The sequence below is a fragment of the Vigna unguiculata genome, chromosome 3 (genome assembly GCF_004118075.2).
Source record: "Vigna unguiculata cultivar IT97K-499-35 chromosome 3, ASM411807v1, whole genome shotgun sequence".
NCBI classification, from domain to species: Eukaryota; Viridiplantae; Streptophyta; class Magnoliopsida; order Fabales; family Fabaceae; genus Vigna; species Vigna unguiculata.
Window position 1 is genome coordinate 61,648,261 of NC_040281.1, and position 22,625 is coordinate 61,670,885.

General features: G+C 31.9%; 1 protein-coding gene across 2 annotated transcripts; it reads left to right on the forward strand.

Moving 5' to 3' along the window:
- The first annotated feature begins 1,640 nt into the window (after positions 1-1,640).
- On the forward strand, positions 1,641-19,519 carry LOC114177592 (probable inactive DNA (cytosine-5)-methyltransferase DRM3). 2 transcript variants are annotated; one of them, XM_028062999.1, is made up of 12 exons: positions 1,652-1,890; positions 1,973-2,048; positions 2,985-3,097; positions 4,109-4,208; positions 4,338-4,384; positions 5,763-5,867; positions 7,405-7,503; positions 8,882-8,981; positions 13,077-13,180; positions 16,819-16,918; positions 17,175-17,254; positions 18,049-19,519. In XM_028062999.1, the coding sequence occupies exons 3-12, from the start codon at positions 2,990-2,992 to the stop codon at positions 19,381-19,383; spliced, it is 2,178 nt and encodes a 725-aa protein (XP_027918800.1). In that variant the 5' UTR covers positions 1,652-1,890; positions 1,973-2,048; positions 2,985-2,989; the 3' UTR covers positions 19,384-19,519. The 2 variants fall into 2 exon arrangements, with proteins under 2 accessions (XP_027918798.1, XP_027918800.1); XM_028062997.1 differs by lacking the exon at positions 1,973-2,048 and having other exon boundaries at positions 1,641-1,890.
- Positions 19,520-22,625: the final 3,106 nt, after the last annotated feature.

The following is a 22,625-nucleotide window of genomic DNA, read 5'->3' on the forward strand; positions in this document are numbered from 1 at the left end:
TGCACCTAGTCAGTAATCACGATTTGAGCTTTTCTCTTTCTTAAAATAAACACTTTTAAGTCACTTTGTGGTTTTGGATGTTTCTTTTGGTAGATAAGGGATGTAAAGGGAACTCGACAGCGGAAAAATACGGATAAGTATGCATTTCTCTGATACTCTGATTACGAGGTTTTAAATGAGAGGAGGCATTTGTATTTTATTATTATGTATAATAATAAAATAGCATTTGGGAACTAAATAGGTTAAATGAAGTTTGGAATTCGCTAAAAGAATGTGATAATAAAAGTTTAGTATATTCTTGTGAACATTGTTGACTAAAAAATTCGCTTTTTAAAATATTAATTAAACGCTTTAAAAGAAGTATAAGATATATTAAATATATATTTAATTACAATCGATACAATTAAAAACAATTTAGTAAGAACTTTAAATTTCTCGTAATATAAAAATTTAAATCTATCACTTAATATTACAAGAGATTTTTTTTTCTTCTATTGCAACTACATAGTTCTTTGTCTCTCTCTATATATATTAAGGTGTTGATATGAATTAAATATTTTAGAAGATCAAATATAATATTCAAGATGCAGAGGATAAGTTTTTAGTTGGCCAATTAGATAAAAATACCATGTCCTACGTTATTTCACCTGGACTAATATATTTTGCCTAAAGAATTATAAGTTACGGATTGAAAAATTCATAGAATATTTCGTGAATACTTAATTCAAAAGTGTCATTAAAAATTTTGAATTTAATTACTTAAAAATATTTTTGTCATTTACTTCTAAACTGATTAATTTATAGATTTGTTTATTTTTCTCCTACTATTTCTTTGAAGATCAACAAAATGATATCAATTGATATTGAATGGCTATCTGATTTGCAAAGCAACACTGATTTGACAATACTTATCTTTGAATGATGGTTGATGTCTGGTTTACAAGCTGCTTGAAATGTGAGTCTTATTTTTCTTTTTTTTAGAAAAAGTTGTTTCATAAAACTTCTAGAAAAAATATGAAACAAAATGCAAGTAGACTTCCTGATAAAAAAAATACAGAGTAGAGTGTTCTGGAAATAACTTAAAACTTTTTAAAATTTGAATTTAAAAATATTATTTTAAACTGTATATTTTTTTTAAAATTTAATTTTGTATTAAAATTATGCAATTTTTAGTTTATCTCCCTTCAACTATAAATTTTACGTACAAGGTTACATTTGATTCTTAGAAACATTCAATCAGAATAGCGTTAAAATTCAAATTACTACTTTAATTGTTCAACTTAGAATATTTTTAAATTCCACAAGAAAAAAAAAAAACTTAAAAAACCAGTCTCAATCAGTTCTACGATTGTTATAAAATCTAAAGTGCAAACAAGTCTGAGAAAAAATGTGCAAGATAATAGGGATGAAGTAAGCAAAAGTTCAAGTTCTTTAATCATAAAAAATAGTGAATGACCCAAGCCTTTATTATAATTAATATAAAGGATTGGGATAATTAATCTGAATTATTATTTTTTAATTAAAAATCTATCATAAATCTCAGTCATGTTTGTTTGCCTATCCTATGTGGCAGAGAGTAGAATGCCTGTTTTAACCCCAAAAAAGAAGTGTGAAAGAAATAAGGAAGAGGTGTGACCAAACACAGAGACAAAAAGGGAAAATATGTGTGAACCGAACTAGTTGAGATGGCATGAGTGGGACCAGGAATCCCCTCAGACATGTCTTCTGCTGCTCTGCGTATATATATAGATCACTTCACTTTTACTGTCGCCGTGAAATCTGAGTTACTACTCTTTTCTTCGATTATCTTCTGTGTCTGGGGAATCTCAATCGTGGTTAACGCGAGCGTAGTGCGAGTGCGTATCACGCGCCGGCACTCTCTCCGATTAGGTATTCTCCATTCGCCTCCTGCATTTCCTTCCGTTTCTCACGCTCACTACTTCTTCCCTTTGTTGTTCTCGCCAATTTTCAGTTCCTGCATGAGCCTGAACCGGTTCGGCCCGGTTCACCAACTACGAGCTCTGATCGCATTTTGAAACCAATTCTGTGTATGAAATTCCTAAATTTCTCGACATGTTTTCTACTATTGTTATCCTATTAAAGTAGGACTTACCCGAAAATAAGAATTAAGATAGGGCTAATTGTGTTTTAGCAGATTGACTAGGATTATGCTGATAGTGTTTCTACGCTAGTTGCCTCTAAATAATTAATTAAAAAATTTGTAAAAGTAGTTAGCACGCCACTAATGTTAATAACTGTAAGTGCTTAAATATAGTTGCTCCCTCGTTATAAGAATTATTATTGTTATTATTATGCCTTTGATGTTATCAATTCCGGCATAAAAAACAAGGGTAGTTTATATCATGTTTTGAAACTGTGGTCGTGATTGCAGTTGTTGTAGTGACCACTGCAAGTGTATGCACTGTGGCTGTTGCGGCGTGAATTTGTTTGATGTTTGCACCAAATATATTTGACTATGACTAGTATTAACTATTCTGCATGTTTTCCCTCCCAAATTCCACATTTCCATCATTAATAACTCATTACCATTTAAGTTCAAAATTCCACACAAATCTACATAATGAAGAAAGAAGAAGAATGACAGTAATTTTGCAAGGGCTAAAAACCAATATTTCAGACTATTGTGGTATGATGCAGTCCGATGTGGCTGTTTGACGTTCTATATTGGGGTGTCGCGGTTATTTGTGTTTGTTTACAAAAAGTAGCGCAATTGCAGGGCGATGAGTTTGAAACCATGGTTTTCAGGATCAGTTTGTTGGGGCAATGCTGTTAGTGTTTGTTGTAAATGTTTTTTGTTTTGTTATATTTTTCTGCATGTTTTAGACACATTTAAGGCTTGTGGAACTGGTCTTCTATATTTTCTGTTGATGTTCTACTTCAGTATTATTATGCATGTCATTACACTAGAAAGTTGAAATAGCCATTGTATTGATGCAACCACACTCACGTACTGAAACATGCAGGTAACATGGCGGGGAATTCAAATGCACGAGAAGGAAAAACCGTTATGGTTCCAAAAACTGAGGATTTGGATTATGAGTTGCCACCTTTTACTACATTTTCAGGGGATGTTGGAGTATGTTGTTGATGTCTCAATACACACAATACACATCTTGCATTCTCATTATTCCCTTAATTATTTACCCATTCTATGGATGTTAATCACAGTGTTTTAGATCCCAGCATGTAACAGCTGGCCCCTAAAATTCTACAGCAGTATAGCATATAATAGGGTAGCTGCTATTCAGAAAATTTTCGTAAATCTATTCTATAACTATAGATAAATTTTCAAAAATGATATAAAGATTACCCAAAATTCATGACATTCATAAACAACAAAAAGTCTTTAGTGTCTAAGCAAGACATATAAGAACTAACAAAAAGTCAAATACATGTTTTCTACTTAAGAAATGGTAATCATCAATTATCCCCTTCTAAATCAAAGTCTTTTTTCTTTATCATTTTCACTACTATTACTGCTGCATTTTCTTTCTTGAAAATTGAAATCCAAAAAGGCCCTGGCATCTATTTTTATTTTTTGGAATCAACACATGGTGGTGTTATCCCGTTGGCTACAGCTTCTGTTCAGCTCATGGCAGGCACAATACCAAACTGCTATTCTACAGCAGCCTGAGTAGTGAACAGGGGCTGCTCCACAGAGTGACTATAGGAGTGCTGTAGTGCACTATTTAACGAGGAGCAAACTGCTGTAACCAAGTTCCAATATTGAAATAAAATCTCTAAGAAAGATCCATGCAATAAAAAATGCATCTACACCTTAGTCCTGTGCATTTGAGTGATAACCTCATTTTTATATGTGAAATTATTAATGATTCAAAAGTCTTTACTGATTTTGTTTGTTTGCCGTAACCCTATTGTGCCAGTTTTCTGAATTTTCTCTATTTACAAATCTCTACATTTGGTGTAACATGCAAAACCCATTTGTTAACTATGTACATATAATAGCATAAAACATATACAAAACTAGTGGTCTTAATTAATTTTTCATTTTTATTGTTTACTTATGTTTAACATTTTTTTCTTCATAACTTCCATATATTTAACTTCTTCCTTCATAATTTACCAGGAGACCAATGGTGCTAGCTCGTCTAGAGGCGAACTGCGAGCATTCTTTATTGGAATGGGATTCCTACCATGCGTAGTCGATAAAGTGATTGAGGAGAATGGTATATTTTGTGGGATCCAGATACTTAACTCGTGCACCGAATGCATGACACATTTGATGAATTTCTAAGATATTTCACTTTGCTGTTTGAAGTATTGATGTTTTGATTTATTTTCTTTAAAATTTACAGGTGAAGAAAATTCTGAAACTTTATTAGAGGCCCTCTTAAAATGTTCTGTAAGTAGACCAAAATTATGTTAGTGTGTTTTCATAGTCGGCACTCTTGGGATTATGTTTGGAATTTTGGTGTTTGTTTACTATTTAAATTCATAATAATGATAATACCTCTGATGTGCATGTTCATTGAGGTGAGAAAAGTTTATTTGTATAGACAGATATGCATATACCTGAAGATTGAAATTATCATTTAATAAGCACGGTCCTTTGAATTACATATTGCTTGCATAAAGTAGAAAAATAGTAGAAAAAAAACTAGTTTTTTTATGTGTAAGGTTCCTTATTCTCTTCAATTTTCATCTCATAAGACTCAAATACGTGACCTTGTAGTCATGGATTTTAGTGCTGAGATAACCTTGCTAGACCCACAGAATCATGGCATTTTATCAGGCGTCTAGTGCAATGTTATGCTAGGAATTTAAATAAATGACAAATATCCATTTGTAAATAGTGATAAATGTCATTTACTATTGTAGGGATGCAGATAACTAACTCCTTAGTTTATGTCCTGTCTCTTCTATTTGAGAGGACATTGTATTCTATTTTCTGTATCGGTTGATAGTATATTGTTTCCTTCTTTTCTTTCAAGATAGGTATTGTCATATTAGTGCTGCTTTGCGAGTTTATCAAATAGTTCTTCAATATCATTTGATGCCATTGGATTGGCCCTTAAAGTCCTATTGAATTGGTCCTTACACGGATGAAAGCATCACCATTATTGTCATTCAAGGACCAAGTTTGTACCACTTATTGTGAGTATATCTTTAGAGGATCAAAATGAATATTTACTCTAATATAATGTGTTATTCATTCTGATATAGAATTTAGTAGGAAAGAAAAAGAAAGGAAAACAGGAAAGAACAGAATAGAAAGGATAGAGAGAAGCAGAGAGAAACATGAGGTCAAAGAAATTGTGCACTGCACTTGTTATCATTTCAATCTGTCTACATTTAGTATTTATTACAAAAGGGAACCAAATAACCACGAACTAACAGTAGCTGACTAACCAATTAATTAACGTTTTTTTTTCTCTTATTTATATATACATATCCAATTCTCCATATTTTTATACTCATGAAAAGAGGGCATGATAGTTTGTTTTTTGTCAATTGTATACATAAATAGTAAATAATGGACTAGGACTATACATGTGTGTGTGTGTGTTTACATATTAGATTTCCTATTCACTACATTTTACATGAAGTTAGAACAGGGATAAAATACTGATTCTTTCTATAATTTTTTTTAATAATTAGAAACTTGTAATGATACTCAACAGCTGTGTTTGCTCTCTTCATTTGTTGATACTGCTGCCAATATGCTTTGTGAACTCAGGACTTAATATCCTGATCGGTGACTATTATTTCCAATTGATTAGGCTCACAAATCCAATTGTGACTCTTCTGATTCTTTGGGTGATTTTCACAATACAAGCAGTGGTACAAAGGCCCCAAATATCTATCGTGATGGTCACTCTAGAGAGGTAATCAGGTGTCTTCTATTATCGTCCTCCCCAGTTTTAGACATTTCCTTAGTTGATTGTTTATTAAGTGTTGACTATCCTACCTTATCCTACTGCTAGAAAATTAAAGATTTATTCCTATGACTTACTTTTACGTGATACCAATTGTCTTTTAGGCTTCTGGAGTTAGAATTTGGGATGGTAAGGTACTTAACGAAACATATCTCTGCTTGTATCATTTGAATTGTTTTTGTTTGAGAGAACTATTAAGTATTTTAAGTAATTGAATGATGAAATAACGACCAAGCTTGATACCTGGCCCTTTTCCATGTTTCTCCTAGCTTTATTCACCCTCTCTTGAGTCTTGATATACTTTCTTTTTTCTATGGCACATGGTAAAGGCACTGTTTATGCACTGAGCCTGATTGTCCAAAAGAATAAATTCTAGAAATGTTGTGGTGCAAGTACATCTATACACGCACACACACATTGTTTAGAAAAATTGAAATGCATTGATAATAAAAATGTATATAATTGGTTGCAAATGTGTTTAATAATGTGCCCCATTACTCCACATTGTTAACTGCAAATGTGCACTTATTTTTCTCCCACAAAATTATTTTTCTCTTCTAGATGAGAACACTGCCCTCAAATGCTTCACATGATCATCAATGGAGGGAGGACTGCAAGCCAAGACATCATCAAAGAATATTAAAAAATATTCTAAGACGAATTTTGAAAATGTTGTTCATAGACCCTAGAGAAGAAGTAGGAATATTGTGGTTAAAAGGGCATAACCAATCATTCATAGTGACCACTATGAGTCTTGAAGGCAGTTGTTGAGAAACGGCTCTGATTTTTTTATGTTTCAGATTTAGGAAATATTTTGTATAATCTTAATAGCCTATTTTTCTTGTAAATCCTTTTATACAGTTTATATAGGTATTACTTGTAAATCCTTTTGTACAGCTAGTAAGTCGCACAGCTGTAGCTTTATTGGTGAGCTGCTTAGTACAGCTGTCAGTAAGCAATGGCTATAAATACATTTTGTACTCATGTTTCAGAACGTGTGATACAATAATAAAGATATTTAGTTCGTGTTTAGTTTCTTCTCTCATTTTACTTTCAGTTTAGTTCATCTAAGACCATATGAATCTGGAAATTGATGGGCGAAGCAACGGATCCTTGAAGAATTGTGTGCTAATTCCTAACTGTGCATTTGCTTCTTTAGATAGTGCTTATGCCAAGCTGCATTTCACTTACGCAAAATTTTTCATGTCCAGGGGAATTCATATGCCTCAATGAAGGCAATTGTTTAAATATATTTTGAGGTGCTCATCAGTATTCTAGTGAACTAGACTGAAAATAATATTGTTGTAAATGTCAAGGTGCTTTTATGGGCTAGGATTCACCTAGAATAAGATAATTGCCTTGCTATCTCTGTTTTATTATTTGAAAATAGTTAACTTGAAATGTGTTCGCTTTTTAAATTTAACTCTATAATGGTTTGTGTAAAACTTTTAACTGCTTTTTTCAATTTGCTTTGTAATTTATATAGGCTCTTCAAAAATCAAATTCACTGTCTTCTGATTCTCTAGATAGTTTATTTGATGATAAGGATCTTCCAGAGGTTTCCAATGTCAACCAAGCAAAAGAGGTACCGGTTTCCTATTCCTTAGAAATCATCAATTCATTTGTTATAAAATTTAGTCATCTTATAGAACAGAGAAACTGATGTATTATTTCCATTCTCTTAATAAGTCCTGGTAGGAATAGTTGAGTATTTGGAACTTGAATATTTGAAATGAGCCAAATGGTGAGGTGCGATTTATGTTGCCTATCTCAACTAGTGGAATAAGGTTTTTATTGCTTATAAGCCAGTTCTGATCTATTAATGTCACATATTTGTGGTAGCTGTAATCTCTGACTATATGCTAGTTTAATCTTTCTAATGTTCAGGTATATTCATATGTTGATTTCATCCCAAATTCCAAAGAGATATATTTTTTTTTTCAAAAATTGTTTTTTAGATATTCTTGTATCGTCTTGTCAACCTTTAAAATTGGTTGTATGATTTTTTGAAATGTTGTGGCACCTGTCTGTTGCATATACCATGTGCATCATCTAAAGTTGTACTCACCAGTTTGTTGCATTCACCTTACATAAACGAATTCAACCAGTAATAAAGTAGTAGGAGAATATGGATATGAAGCATGTGTAACGCCAGTGTAATGGATTAAACCAAAATAGGCTTTTTTTTCTTAAAAATGTGTCATTGCAGGGGAAAGATCAGCTATTTACTTTTCTTTTTTACAGTTAAAAAAAGAAAATATTCTAGCTTGAGCAATCAAGGGTTTCACGGCAGTTCCCAATAGTATACCAAGGGCACCATCCTACCTAACCGAGAATATAAATCCTAGCTTAGCAAAATAAGTCAAAGTTGGCTAAATGAAGGAAAAACGAACCATGACTATTAAACTAGAGATCTGACTTTCTTAGCCAAGATAGTGTAAAGATAACATGTGTTTTTGCCATAGATTGGGCCCGCAACAAATGTCAAAGGGCCTTGACACAAAGCCTCATCTTTTAGGGTGTTCCAGATCCAGGTCATACACAACCTGATCCTGTTTCTTGTCTGACCCATATGTTGACAGAATAATATGATTCAACTGATTCATAGTGCGATGTAGCATAAAAAATTATTTGCTGTCAATCTATGCTTTTGGAACTGAGAAATGGATTGAATTGTAATCCGTAGGATTCTGATAATATTGGCTTGGCACCTGTTTGTTGCGTCATATGCATTATCTAAAGTAGTGATCATTGGTTCCCTTTTACTACTGCAGGTGATGAATTTAGTTTATATTTCTATGATTAAATATGCATGATGATGTATTCCTGCTTGCCCTTGTTGACCTTGACAATTTAGCCTCTTTAATGTGTCTTGTAGCAATATTTTCTTTCTTCATGGTTGTCATTATTGAGGCATGTGTTTTGGCTAATTCAATTTATTTTTGACAAAATCTTTCTTGCAGGAGCTTGATGAACTTAACAGAGACATTGATGATAAAAGAGGTTCCTTATTGATGATGAACTTCTCTATTGAGGAAGTTGAATTTGCAATTCGCAAGCTTGGTATGAGAATGTACATATTCATATGTAATGTTGCCTTGTGTAATTGATGTTTACTTTCTGATTGTATTTGGGTAGTTATTATTATGAAACCGGCTTGTAAGGGTTGGAATGGATCCACCTATATGTTATAATTTAGCTATATCTCTAGTTAATGTGGGACTTCCAATACACTCTTCACGCCTAAGACATTGAGTGTGAGAATGCAGGAGAGTCAATAAGGGGTGGTATGATGACCTACAAAACCTTTCTAGGACAAACACTAGTAAGCTTTAATACTATGTTAGAAAATGGACTTTAAACCTCACTCAACCTCACAAAATTGTATTGTAAAGCGAGGTTTGCATACACCTATATATTATAATTTGAATATATCAATAACATTTGGTCCTAATCAATATATCATGCAACTTTTGCATGAGATTATTTCCCTTCTTTACTCTACAACTCCTCCCTTGATATCAGTCTACAACCATTGTAAGAAAAATTTGATTTTCTATCACCAAAAATGTTAATGGTAACTTCTACTCATTGGAAAAACATTTGTGGTAAACACAATTCATTGAAGAAACATATGTAGTTAATAGTCCTTGTAGGAAAAAAATTGTGGTAAACAATAATGAGGGCTAGAAAAAAACTCACTAGAAAATAAGGGTGAAGTGAGTCAACCCAGTTCACAGAAGTTAAGCTAAAAGCGAGTGGAGCTCAGCCCTGCTTGTTTCATGGTGAGCAGAAGTTTTACAACCCGGCTCAATCCACCACAGTTATTGGGTTTAGTGGGTTGGTTCACTAACTCATTTATGGATACTAACCGTACCTGTTATAGTGACATACAATTGTAAGTAAATATATTAAACATCTAACTATTCAAAATCTTAAAAAGCATTCTAGTTTCAAAAAACCATAGTGTCAACCTACATAATTAAAATTAGTAAAAAGGTGTGAAATAAAAATTGAAATGTGGCAAACTACTCATTCTACAATTGAAGGAATTGGTTTCTCTTGTTCATGAAGAACCTTAAAGTCATGGATTGAAAAATCTAGAGTAATCTATTCTTTCTGAACATCTTCGTTATTTTCATCTTCAAAATCAAAATATTAGCAAATAATGTAATTTACAAGTATGATATCGAGAAAATGTTGGAAAGTAAAATAAATTAAATTACAAATATTTTAAAAGCCATGTAACCAATTTTAAGTTAAAATTGGTGCTTGAACATTATTAGGTAGAAAAATAGTATGATACTTAAATGTAGATTCACTAGCAACAATTGTTATTGGAATGCTCAACACATCAAATGCTAATCTATAGATATTTGGGCAGTGTTCTTGACGATTCTTCCAGTAGCTCAAAATATTGTTATGTTAGAAAATATTTTGGCTCAAGTGTTGTTTCAGTTAAATATAGATCCAACTCAAACTTGTCGGTTACAGTAACATTTTGGCTCACATAACTGATATATTTCTATTAGAATACAATGCAAACATAAAAATTGGTTAATAAATATTAGATAATAATAATAAATAACAACAAATAGGAATGTTTACTAACTTAGACAATATGGATCAATCTCATGGTCTTTGTCGATATTGAAATGTTCTTTTGTTGAAGAAATAAGTTGAGAACTTCATGCATAAGATAAATTTGACCTTAAACTGACATATTCTTCAAAGAGTTTGTACATCTTTCTTTTTTTATATTTAGTTTTTTCGTCACAAGTGGAAGGATCAAGCTTTGAAAAATAAAACCGAAGTGTTTCAAGTGTCATTTGTGGGTCAAGAATCATAGCAATTGAAAGAATGATACCATATTCACTCCAATATTTGTCACTCTTTTCCATCACCAATTTTTGTCATGTCTTTCATTAATGGATCATCACTTTTGAGTGTATCCCTTAACAACCATTGGATTTTCCATACTTGCATGAAGTTTTCATTATAGGTTGGATAAGATGTGCCTGAATTATAAATTTTCCACTCATCATATTTAAAATTTATAATTAGTGTAAAATATTTAGTGACCAATTTGCAATTTAGAGGATTTTAAGGACCCATTCAATTATGAAAAGTATTTAGAAGTCTTGTAATGGGCCAAACCCACTTTAGTCCTAACCCTAACTCGCTTTATGTGGGGATTTTGGGGGTTGAGGCTTTTTCAACACACTCATTTGGCAGGCCAATAAAATGGGGTTTATTTTAGGAGTGGGTTGGGGTTGGCCAATAGGCCATGGTTTAAAGTGACAATTGTAACTATATGTGATAGAAATTTTAAACATTGTCCATCATATGATAAGTGGAAAAGAGCCGAGAGGATGTGTGAATTTTTAAGGCTATTTTATATTACAACCTATTTGATTTTAGACACATCTTATCCAACCTCCAATGAATTCTTCATGCAAGTATGAAAAATTAAATGGTTGTTAAAGGATGCACTCAAAAGTGATGATCCATTAATGAAATACATAACAAAACGAATGATGGAAAAGTTTGACAAGTATTGGAATGAATATAGTATAATTCTTTCAATTGCTATGATTCTTGACCCACATGTAAAACTTGAAGCACTCGGTTTTATTATTCTAAGCTTATCCTTCCGTTTGGGATGAAAAACTTAATCATGTAAAAGGCAAGATATACAAACTCTTTGAAGAATATGTGAGTGTAAGGTCAAATACATATTATGTATTAGGTTCTCAACTTATTCCTTCCATAGAAGAACATTTCAATATAGACTAAGATGATTCATATAATTTAAGTTCCTATTTGTTGGTGTTATTTATTATTATCTAATCCTTATTGACCAATTTTTATCTTTGCATTATACTATATAGGAATTTATCAATTATGTGAGCTAAAATGTTAATGTAACTGGCAAGTTGGATTTATATTTCCAATTTTTGATGTTTTGACCTACAGATATATATGTCCCACTCTAAAACTTAAGGTAGGCAATGTGAAACTTTCCAATGCTCCCCTTCCACCGATGTTTGCTAAACCATGTGCATGTCAGATTTAATTATAAAACCAATTGGCATTAGGTGAAGTTGGTCGAGAAATATAGAAGCTGCACTTCAAGACTTGAAGCAGGCAATGTGAGACTTCCCAACACTAACTACTTCATTCTTACTCTAGAACATCCTAGGAACTTCTAGAACATTCTATAGTACTCCTCTACTTTTTCTAAAGAATTTCTAAATTTACAAATCATTTTTATGTTTCTTAATTTCTTATTCAAGAATTCCTTTATTTCTTTTGCCATATTTCTTGTAAGGATTCTTTGGGTTCTTTCTTACTCCCTAGCCCTCTTCATCTCCTTGGGTTCCTTTCTCTACATCGATGTCTCATCAGTAAAGTGCATGATTGTTGGCAAAATCTTTCCGTAGGAATTGTTGTGGGACAAATGATGGAGGACAAAAAATTATATGATAGTGTTAGAGAAGTTTGAGGGCAAAAGAATTAAAGATGGAACCTTTACAACGGACCTAAACTTAACCCATTAATATTTGTGGAGGTCTTTGTCGAACATAAACTTCTCTAATGAAGATTTGTGGTGGTGAGCCACCAAAAAGGGGAGGATCTGTTGTGAGCCATTAGAAAGGAGGGGCGGCGCTGTTAGGCCTAGAGGAGTTGAGAAGTAATCCTCTGTGGGGGAGTATGGTATAATGGTAAGAAGAATATCGATTTGGTGGTAGTTAAAAATGGTGCAGCATTGACCATTTGTAAAAGTGGTCCAAACCATTGCTTTGCTTGAGTTATTAATTCTTGCTTGCGTGGGACTTGATGTTAGCAGTACAACTTACTACGTAAGTGAACAACAGGCTATTGTTGAGAATATATTCAAGTGTTTAGACTATACTTGTGAATATTCTTTATAGTTTGTGCTTTGACAGAAATGAAAACAAAACTGACTATGAATAATTTCAGCAGGCTTTTGAATATGTGTAGCTGTATACATTTTCTATATATTTTCTATATCAGTGTTTTTTCTGTCAAGTGTTTGTCAAGATCTAATTAACTAATGCAGAGATAAGTTCATATCTATGTTTATTGATTACTCGCAACTGTAAGGGTTTCTTGATACATTTTTGTTTCATATAGGTGGTGAAGCATCAATTCCTGAGCTAGTGGACTTCATCTTTGCTTTGCAGATTGCTAAAAAGTTGAAAAGGGAACCTGAAGATATCACCTACGAGACAGATGAGGTTTTGATACATTTAATGAGATTTTTTAGGAGATAAATTACTGTGCTCTGCAAGTCATGTTTGTAAGTTAGTCCTCAAATTTATTATCTGCTAGACAAGATATAATGGTCCTAGTTGCTCCAGTCTACAAAATAAGCAAGACCTTTGAAGGGAACATAACTATATCCTCTACTTGTTTTACTTAAAGACTTGGACGTTCCAATGTCATATAGTTTACGTCCAGTGGAAATACAAATTCTTTCATAGAGACTATTAATTTTATTAGTTAATTTCTTTTGTGCATGCCTTTTCTTGTCATGTAAACTATGGGTTGTTTTAGTTTGACATGAGTAGAAGCTCAATCCATTTGGAGTAGATTGTTTATGTCAAAAATCGTTACTTAGTGTGTATTTTAGGAAAGTTGAAATTTTATTTTCGATTGTATTCTTATTCTCTGTCAAAGTTGTTTATTTGTTGTTAATACTAGGATTATGTATTTAGAATAATCCCATAATCATCATAGGGATTTAGAATAATCCCATAATCATCATAGGGATTTGTCTCCCTGGAATTAGCTGCTCATATTTCCCAAAATATCCAACAGACTCGTGTACATATAGGTCCCATGACCCAATAGTTCTGTATGAGAAATAAAACATTCTTCCTTCTAAATTTGAGATGATACCAGAGCTCCTGATCCTAGGAGCCTCTAACCGCAGCCTAAAACCCTAAATAGTTGCCACCACTATTGCGTAGCCTTGACCCACCGCAACCTTTGTCACTCACTGCAGCCTTCATTGCTGCCTTCCTAGCCTTGTAGCTGTGATTGCCCCTGTCAAAGCCTTCATTATTGTCTTCCCTACTAATCGCAGTCTTCATCCATGGCTGAGAATGTGAATTTGTTATGAAAAGGTTAACCCGTTCGTACAAGAACACAAAATTCCTTAACAAATGCCCCCTGGCCTTCTGGTGAATTCGGAACTCCCCTTTGTAGGAGTAGATTCCTCTGCGAGGTTCAAACTCGAGACATTGGGTTCATTGCAAGACTCTGATACCATTGATACGAAAAGGTTAACCCATTCGTACAATGACACAAAATTTCTTAATAGATTTATGTGAACTCCATTCCTAACACAGGGAACAAATTCCAAAGTGTTGCAGATTTGCATAATACACGTTTTGCTTATCGCCTAGCTAGGAGGAATTATCTTAAATGGTCTCAACTCAAGGAAAAAGGCAAGGGCAGCCACCTTATCGACAATGCCCCTTATGAAACAGATTCCAAGTTCAAACCATGGGATGAAAAAGACTCCATGATCATGGCATTGTTGTGGAATTCAATGGTACTAGAAATTATTGATACTTGTGTGTTCCGTAAATCAGCAAAGGAAATTTGGGAAGTGGTAGGACAAACCTATTCCGAGGCCAAGGATGCTGCACAAATATATGATTTAAAGGTGAAAACCTTGGAAACCAAACACGAAATCAAATTAGTCACAGAATATGCCAATCATCTATGGATGGAATTGGATCACTATCGCGTTATGTACACGAAAAGGTAAGGTGTTCAGAAGATTCAACAATCATTAAGGATTACATTGAACAAGATAGGGTTTTTGGTTTTTTGGTAGGCCTAAATTTAGAATATGATCAGGTCCGAATCCAAATTTTGGGAAAAGTGAAAGTCCCAAGACTTAATGAAGTGATAGTCATCATCCAGAGTGAAGAAGGCAAGCGAAATTTGATGTTGGAAACCTCAATTCCTGAAAGTACAACAATGGTAGTGGAAGAAAGAACAACCATGATTGTTAACCAGAAGGGAAGCAGACAATCCTCCTACATGGAGAAAAAGCATAAGGAATTATGGTGTACTTACTGCCACATGCCACACCACACAGAGGAGAAGTGCTAGAAATTACATGGAACTAGAGCCGTCAAAATGGATTCTAACCTGCGAGCTAATCCGGCTCATCACGGGTTCGGGTCGGGTTGGGTTGAAAAAAAATTACAAATTTCAATACGAATTAAGTATGAACCCAACCCACTAAGAACCCGGCACCCGTGATGAGCCGGGTTGGCTCACCAACCCCCCAATAAATTTTAAATATTAAATTAATATATATATATATATATATATATATTCATATATTATATATGTATATTATATATATATATATTATATGTATATATGTATAGATTATATATGTATATATTATATATATTATATATGTATATTATATATATATATATATATGTATATTATTTATATTATTTATATATATGTATATAATTGTAGATGGGGATAAAGAAAATGTTTAAGAGATGAAAATGTTGTGGATTTATTTATTTAAGATTTTAATACTATAGTTTGATAAGTGATAATAATGATTTGATGTTAGATAGTAATTTTTATTTTTGTGATTTTGGTTTGTATTTGGAGTTTAACATAATTTGGGATTTTATTTCGATTGTATTGAAGTTTATTTAGATTTTAATCGGAATTATAATTTAGTTTTTTTGAGATTGAAGAAAAAAAATTGTGTGCTTTTTTTTTAATTGAGTCTTTAACCCGCCAACCCGTGGTGGGTCGGGTCGGGTTCTAATTTTGTTGGTTCGCTAATAAGTGAGTCGGGTTGGGTTGATCCACTAAGTGACCAACCTGTCGCGGGCCGAGCCGGGTTGGGTCGGGTGACCCGTTTTGACAGCTCTACATGGAACACCTCCAAGTCGAGAATGGGGTAGCAACCTCCTAGTTGAGGATGAGGTAGAAAGGAGGTCCACAAAAAAAGGGAGGACAAGGGTAAGTACACTCTACTAATGGACATAGTGAAGAGGCGGTTAGATAAATCATGAAGAGGTAGAAAAGGTAAGGTCATTTATGAGTAAATTGGAAGCCCACAAGTATGTGCTCCTTATCATATCTTGGTAAGTTTTCGTTTTCTTTTGGACTTAATGTTTCAATACATTATTTACCCACTCTTGGATATTAGATTCTGGAGCCACACACCATATGACACCCCTATCTAGAAAAACCCAAAAGTTAAAATACGATAAAAAATTGTAAAGCACACATTAATTTAGGAGAAGAACGCATACAAAGTAGTTTACATATAGATAAATGTAGGGAGATGGATTTGAGAGCATGCCAAAGTGTAATATAAGTCTCTAGATTCATGTCCTTCGCCAATTAGCCAACCCATACCACATTCCTGTCTAACAAAAGAGTTGGTATCAAAGGTCTGTGAAAAATTTAATGATTTGCTTGATTGACCAAAACAATTGAGGTTGAAGGGACAGGCAGGAACAAAGAGAACAAATTTTAAGTTTAAAAAAGGAGAAAGGGAAACTTGACCAATTCCTTTTGAAGCTACTCTAGATCCATTGGCTAGGGTTATGAGATGAGACCTTTAAGGAAAGGAGAGAGACGAGAATAAAAAGGTATTACAAGAAATCTGTCAAAAAGGCACTTAAGTCTATTATCCATAGATTTTGACTCTCCATACATTGTGAAATTCTAGTTGTTGACAAAGTGGGAGTATCCTCTTTCTTGTGTTGTACCTGTATATCCCATCAAGAGACCTTTCCACTTATTATTTTAATTTATGTATCTTGTTATGACTGTATTATGCATCCAATTTTTGTTACTTGTGGGATCTTAGGTCACCAATGAAAAGCTCTTTGGAATTATGGCAAAAACACTCCAATTGTTTGAAATGGGCTTCTCTGAGAATGAAGTATCATCAGCAATTGATAAATTAGGTGAGTCTTGGTGAAAACTAATCTTTTCTAAACTAGGCAGCTGTGGATTAGGTTGGTGGTGTTGCCTTTCAAAGTATTTATCTTTAGAGTTGTGAGATGACATCAATGGAATAGAACTTATATCATTGGCTTTTATAATACTGGATTCTGAAAAAATGATATCCATTTCTTTCCATTCATGTTTTTTAGTCAGTACTTAACTTCAGGTTGCTTATTAGTATTTGCATCTTTGGCTTAGCAATTGGTCGTTTTTCAGGTACCGAGGCACCAATTTCTGAGCTAGCAAACTTTATTTTTGCTGAACAAAATGGTGTCGATTATGTGATGGAATATAAGGTTAGTCTTTTTAGTTGTAATATTTCAAATTATATGTTCAATCATTTTTTGTAATACAGCTTGTTTTTATATATAATTATGTAATTTATTTCAACAATAATGAGCATTGTTTCGTAGAATCATATTTGCATGCATAAATACGTAGAATCATAAATGAAGTTGTGGCAAGTGAAAAGTATATCCACTGTTTGTATGTTGAAGTGAACCTTATCTGGGATTTTAGGAGTTTGAAAATTTAAAGGATAATTATTGAGTGGCTGTTCCTACATTTTCTACATTGCATGACCATAATTAAACACTACCGTATTCCTGTTCTCTTATAACTAGTCAACCGCATGGTAATATTTTTGGTGCTAACTAAAATAAAAATTGTACCAAAAGAAACAAAAACACAGAAGAATATTTATAACTTAATTATATTTTGTAAAGTTTTCTCATAAGTTAAATTGCTTTTCCATGTATTATATATATATATATATATATATATATATATATATATATATATATATATATGTATGTATATCTTTTATGGTATTCAGAAAAACCCAACTAAGGTAATGCTAAAATAAAGTATGAGTGAGGACAATTTTCATCAAACGAAATCAATTTATGGAATTGAATTAGGCCTAAACCACTTACATAAAATGAACAGTATTTCTAAGAAACCTATGAAGTAAAAGTTAAGGTTGTGTTTGGCATATTCAGTATAAAATTGTATTGTGCCCAAGTCATTCTTTTGTACTTAAAACCAGACAGGTTTTTTTACTGAGTGATGAAGTTTCTTGCTTTTCTAGTTTCCCACCACTCCTGCTTATTCTGTGGGGATCAAAGATGAACCAGATTTAGATTTATGTGGTACAGCCGAAGTGAAAGCTGAGAACTTTAGCCATGAACCTCCACAATCAAGCCACGTCAATGTGGAAGAAATTTACGATGATACTAGGGTGAAAGACGAAGAAGGAATTGATGAATTTCCCAGCAATGTTTCTGACCAATATTTGAATTTTGTGGAGAATGACAGAGGTAAAAGGCCCAAATATGAACATCATGATTCAATCTCTTTTCCTGATCCTTGTTTGGTGGAAGAGAGGGTTGACAGCATTGTTGCTGAACTGTCAAAACGTCCCAAACCAAATCCATTCAGGTGTCTTAGTAGTGTGGCCGCTAAGCCACCATTTTTCTTATTTGGGAATGTTTCAAGTATATCCTACGACTCATGGGGAAAGATGTCTCAGTTTTTATATGGTATTGAACCTGAATTTGTGAATACTCAGTCCTTTTCTGCTTTGGACAGAATAGAAGGTTATATACACAATCTCCCAGTTGAAAACAGGTTCCACATCCTTCCAAAGCCTCCTATGACTATCGAAGAAGCAATGCCACGGACAAAGAAATGGTGGCCACCTTGGGATTCAAGGAAGCAGTTGAGTAGCATCTATTGTGAAACCAGTGGAGTGGCTCAAACTTGTGATAGACTAGGAAACATTCTAGCTGATGCAGGTGGAGTGTTCACATATGAAATGCAGAAAGACATTATTCGTTATTGTCGTGGGTTGAATCTTGTGTGGATTGGCAAATTTAAACTGGGTCCTGTAGAGCCTGAACAGTTGGAGCTTATTTTAGGCTACCCTTTGAATCACACTCGTGCTGCTGAGGGCAATTTGGCTGAAAGGCTTAAATCACTGAAATACTGCTTCCAGACAGACACATTAGGGTATCATCTTTCTGTGTTAAAGCCCATCTTCCCTAATGGATTGACAATTTTGTCACTTTTTAGTGGTATTGGTGGGGCAGAAATTGCCCTACACCGGCTAGATATTAAAATAAAAGCTGTTGTCTCAGTTGAAACTTCTGCGCAAAAAAGGAAGATTCTTGAGAGGTGGTGGCGTCAATCTGGGCAAACTGGGTCTTTGGTTCAGATTGAAGATATTCAAAAGCTGACTAGTAAAAAACTTGAGGGTCTAATCAGTAAATTTGGTGGTTTTGACCTTGTCATTTACCAGAATCCATGCTCTTACACAAATTCCAGGCTTCAAGCAGGTGCAGGTCTCTCAGCTCTTGATTTTTCAGTTTTTTGTGAATGTGTTCGTGTCCTGCAACGTATAAGAGGCTTGTGTCAAAGGAAGTGACTCGAATCTATCTTTTCTATCTTGTAGAAAATTATGTCGTTCAATGAATGTCATGTCCAGTTCTTATCTGAATCTGAACATTTTCCTGCTGTATATGTACTTCTTCCTAATAAATTTCAGTCCAGGGATTTTGTTAGTGTCTATCTTTTTAATTGTGATTCTGAATTGTGAAATTTGTGAGTTGTTTCCATAACATTATATAATTATGAATTTTAAATTATATAATATATAATATATTTTAGACCGTATAATCTTGAATATTTAATAATTCACAATTAATTTCTAAACCTAAAAATGTATTTTAAAATATATAATTTAAAAATATATTTTAGAATCTATAATCTAAAAACAATTATTAAATTCTAAAAAATTGTGTAATCTATAAATATAAGTGAGTTATTGATCGTTTCAAATTATACATTTAGAAAATGTATTACATGTGTAATTGTGTACTTTTTCTATCCCCATGAAATTACAAGAATAAACTATGGGATATAGAAAAGGAAAAAGAACCTACACAAAAATATGAAATTTATTTTGGATTAGGTTGCGGAGTATGGAGAAGGTCAAATAGGATCTTTCTTCCTATATTTCCATAGGTGCAGGTAAAGTCCAAATCATCACTGCAATGTATTTTTTTTTCCTGTAAAATTCAAAATACACTTTTTTTTATTTTGAAATGTATTCTGAATTACACTATGAAAATATAATTTGAATTACTCTAATTTAAAGTTTACAATTCTATTTGTATATTGCACAATTGAAAAAATAATTATATTTTTACATTTGATCTTTCAAAAACAACTTGCAAATTATACAATTCAGAAGTTAAAAATACAATTATGGATCGGAAAAATCCAAAATCTTCTAGTGGAATTTTCTTCATGGGTTATGCAATCCATTATAATCATGGATTCTGAAATCCAAAATGCTACAATTATTCCCAACTGTATGATCCATAACTTCAATTTGAAAATAACTCAAAATTAATGTCACCTCTATAACTAATCAAATCCTTTGCAAAAAAAAAAAAAAACAAAAAACAAAAAACAAAACACTTTGAGTTAACTGAGTTCAACACCTATAAAGCATTCACTTCCAATAACTCTCTTTTGGCAAATTCAATGTCACTAGTAAGGACCACAAATGATGTTTTGAAGGTTGAATACATTATAAAACAAAAAGGACAAACTAAACATTGTTTTCCAATGGGAGTCTAGAAGGGGAATATGTGGACACTACAAAAACGAAGCATGTCATATATGGAATGTGAACTACAAATTAAAATGACGAAAAGATTAAGACTTTGTAGCAATCAATGAAGAAAAAAAATAATGGAGAGATGATAAGTTAGGAACAAGAGGGGTGGACCCAATAAGTGAACATCTAAATTTCCCTCATTCACCTTCCATTTTTTATTTTAAATATGCATTTTATCCTTTTTGTGTTGTTATCCATTCATCCTCGTAGAACCTTTATTGTTACCCTCCTTGAAAAAGATTAGTATTGAATGATAGTTAATTGTGTTAGGTAAATTGTTCAATTTATTTCTCAAAAGATTAGACTAAGAGCGAATGCGACACGTTGATTTTTGGATGAGTTCCAAATTGAACATTCTTGAAGAAATATCCCACTGGAAGGATTATTAATTGTACAATGGAAGTTCTAAAATTCAATTTGGGATTTTACAACCTAGAATAGCTTCTTTTTTTGGATTTGTCAATGAATTTTTTCTTTTTTTTTTTTGAGTTACAAATAATGTAATTTAGAAGTTTTTATTTTTTAGCTTCTCATTACATGTTCCTTAGTAGTATTTTTTTTTTTTATTGAAAGTGATGCTTATATTTGACAAAACTTCGATGGCCACTTTTTTTTTTTTGAGTAAAATATCTAATGAAATTCCTTATATGAAAAAATGTGATTGAATAAGAATAAATTAAAATATATTATAGTGAAGTTTTCATGACAAACAATATGATATTTCACTTTTTTGTACTAAAAATATGATAAATGACATGTTTTAATTTTGTAATTTATTTGTCTAGGTGTTTCGTATACGTGATGATTTACTTAAATGAGTTTTTGGAGTAACATCTAAGCTTCAATTTATAAAAAAATTACTAGTAATTAATATATATATATATATATATGAAACGAATATATTTTATAGTTTATTTACATTATATGGTAAACTAATGAACAATGGTGAATGGTGAATATGAAGTTATTTTTGTGGATATCTTAATCATAAAAAGATAGATGAATTAGTAGATTATTCATATGTTGACTTATTAAAAACTAATTAACATTCTATGCTTGTGGATGTGAATCCCATAAATACTTTGATGACAAGAAAACAACTAAAAAGATGTCATAAATATCACAATTAATATCGATAGTCGAAATATAGTAACCAATCATATTGTTAAACTGTGACATATATATTTTTTTAAATGTAATAATTAATGATGTATACTTTAAATTAAATTGATATTACAATTCAGTGTATTTTTCTTAGATTTAGAAAAATCTAGTTTGTTATTAATTTGATTTGATTGAAATGTTATTTAACAATCAAAATTTATAATAGATATTGATTGATCGAGAGACACTGTTGCTTTATCCTAAATATATTTGTCTTTAATAAAATATAATTCATTATAATATAAGAAGAATGCTAATCAGGATCTTTAATATTCGATAAAGAATAATTAATGTGTATTTATTTTATTATTTTTATATTAAAAGTAAAAATAATTTAATATATTAATTAAAATAATATAAATGTGTATAATTATTTTATAAAGATCAAAATATCCTTTTAACTTTTTAGATACTAACTTCTTATCTAAAATAAGGATTTTGAAATTTTTAAATTTTTTACTAAAAAGTAAAAAAAAGAAATTTACTTCAATTTTTTTATTTTTTAGATGATTAACACTATTTTTTTTGTTGATTTTTCTATTAAGTTAAATTTTTTATGTTTAATTATATTTAATTTAACAATATTAAAATATAGTAATTTTATTTTTTAATTATTTTTTAATTTTTGTTAGTGAACATTAAATAAGATATTAAACATAGTGTATAATACTTATGAATTTTTTTTCCTTTAAATAAAATAAAATTGTATTAATTATTATTATACCATATTTATTTAATATCACATCTAATTATATACTTTCGTAAAATTCAATGGATATTAATTATATTTAAGTAATATTTTTAGGACATTGATTAAC

What these genes read in the sequence shown, in the direction of transcription:
- LOC114177592 (XM_028062997.1), top strand. Translation starts at nt 1,719, where the DNA reads ATGTCTTCTGCTGCTCTGCGTATATATATAGATCACTTCACTTTTACT. An exon ending in CCGGCACTCTCTCCGATTAG is followed by an intron (nt 1,891 to 2,984) that starts GTATTCTCCATT and finishes TGAAACATGCAG; the next exon opens with GTAACATGGCGGGGAATTCA. An exon ending in TCACCTACGAGACAGATGAG is followed by an intron (nt 13,181 to 16,818) that starts GTTTTGATACAT and finishes GTGGGATCTTAG; the next exon opens with GTCACCAATGAAAAGCTCTT.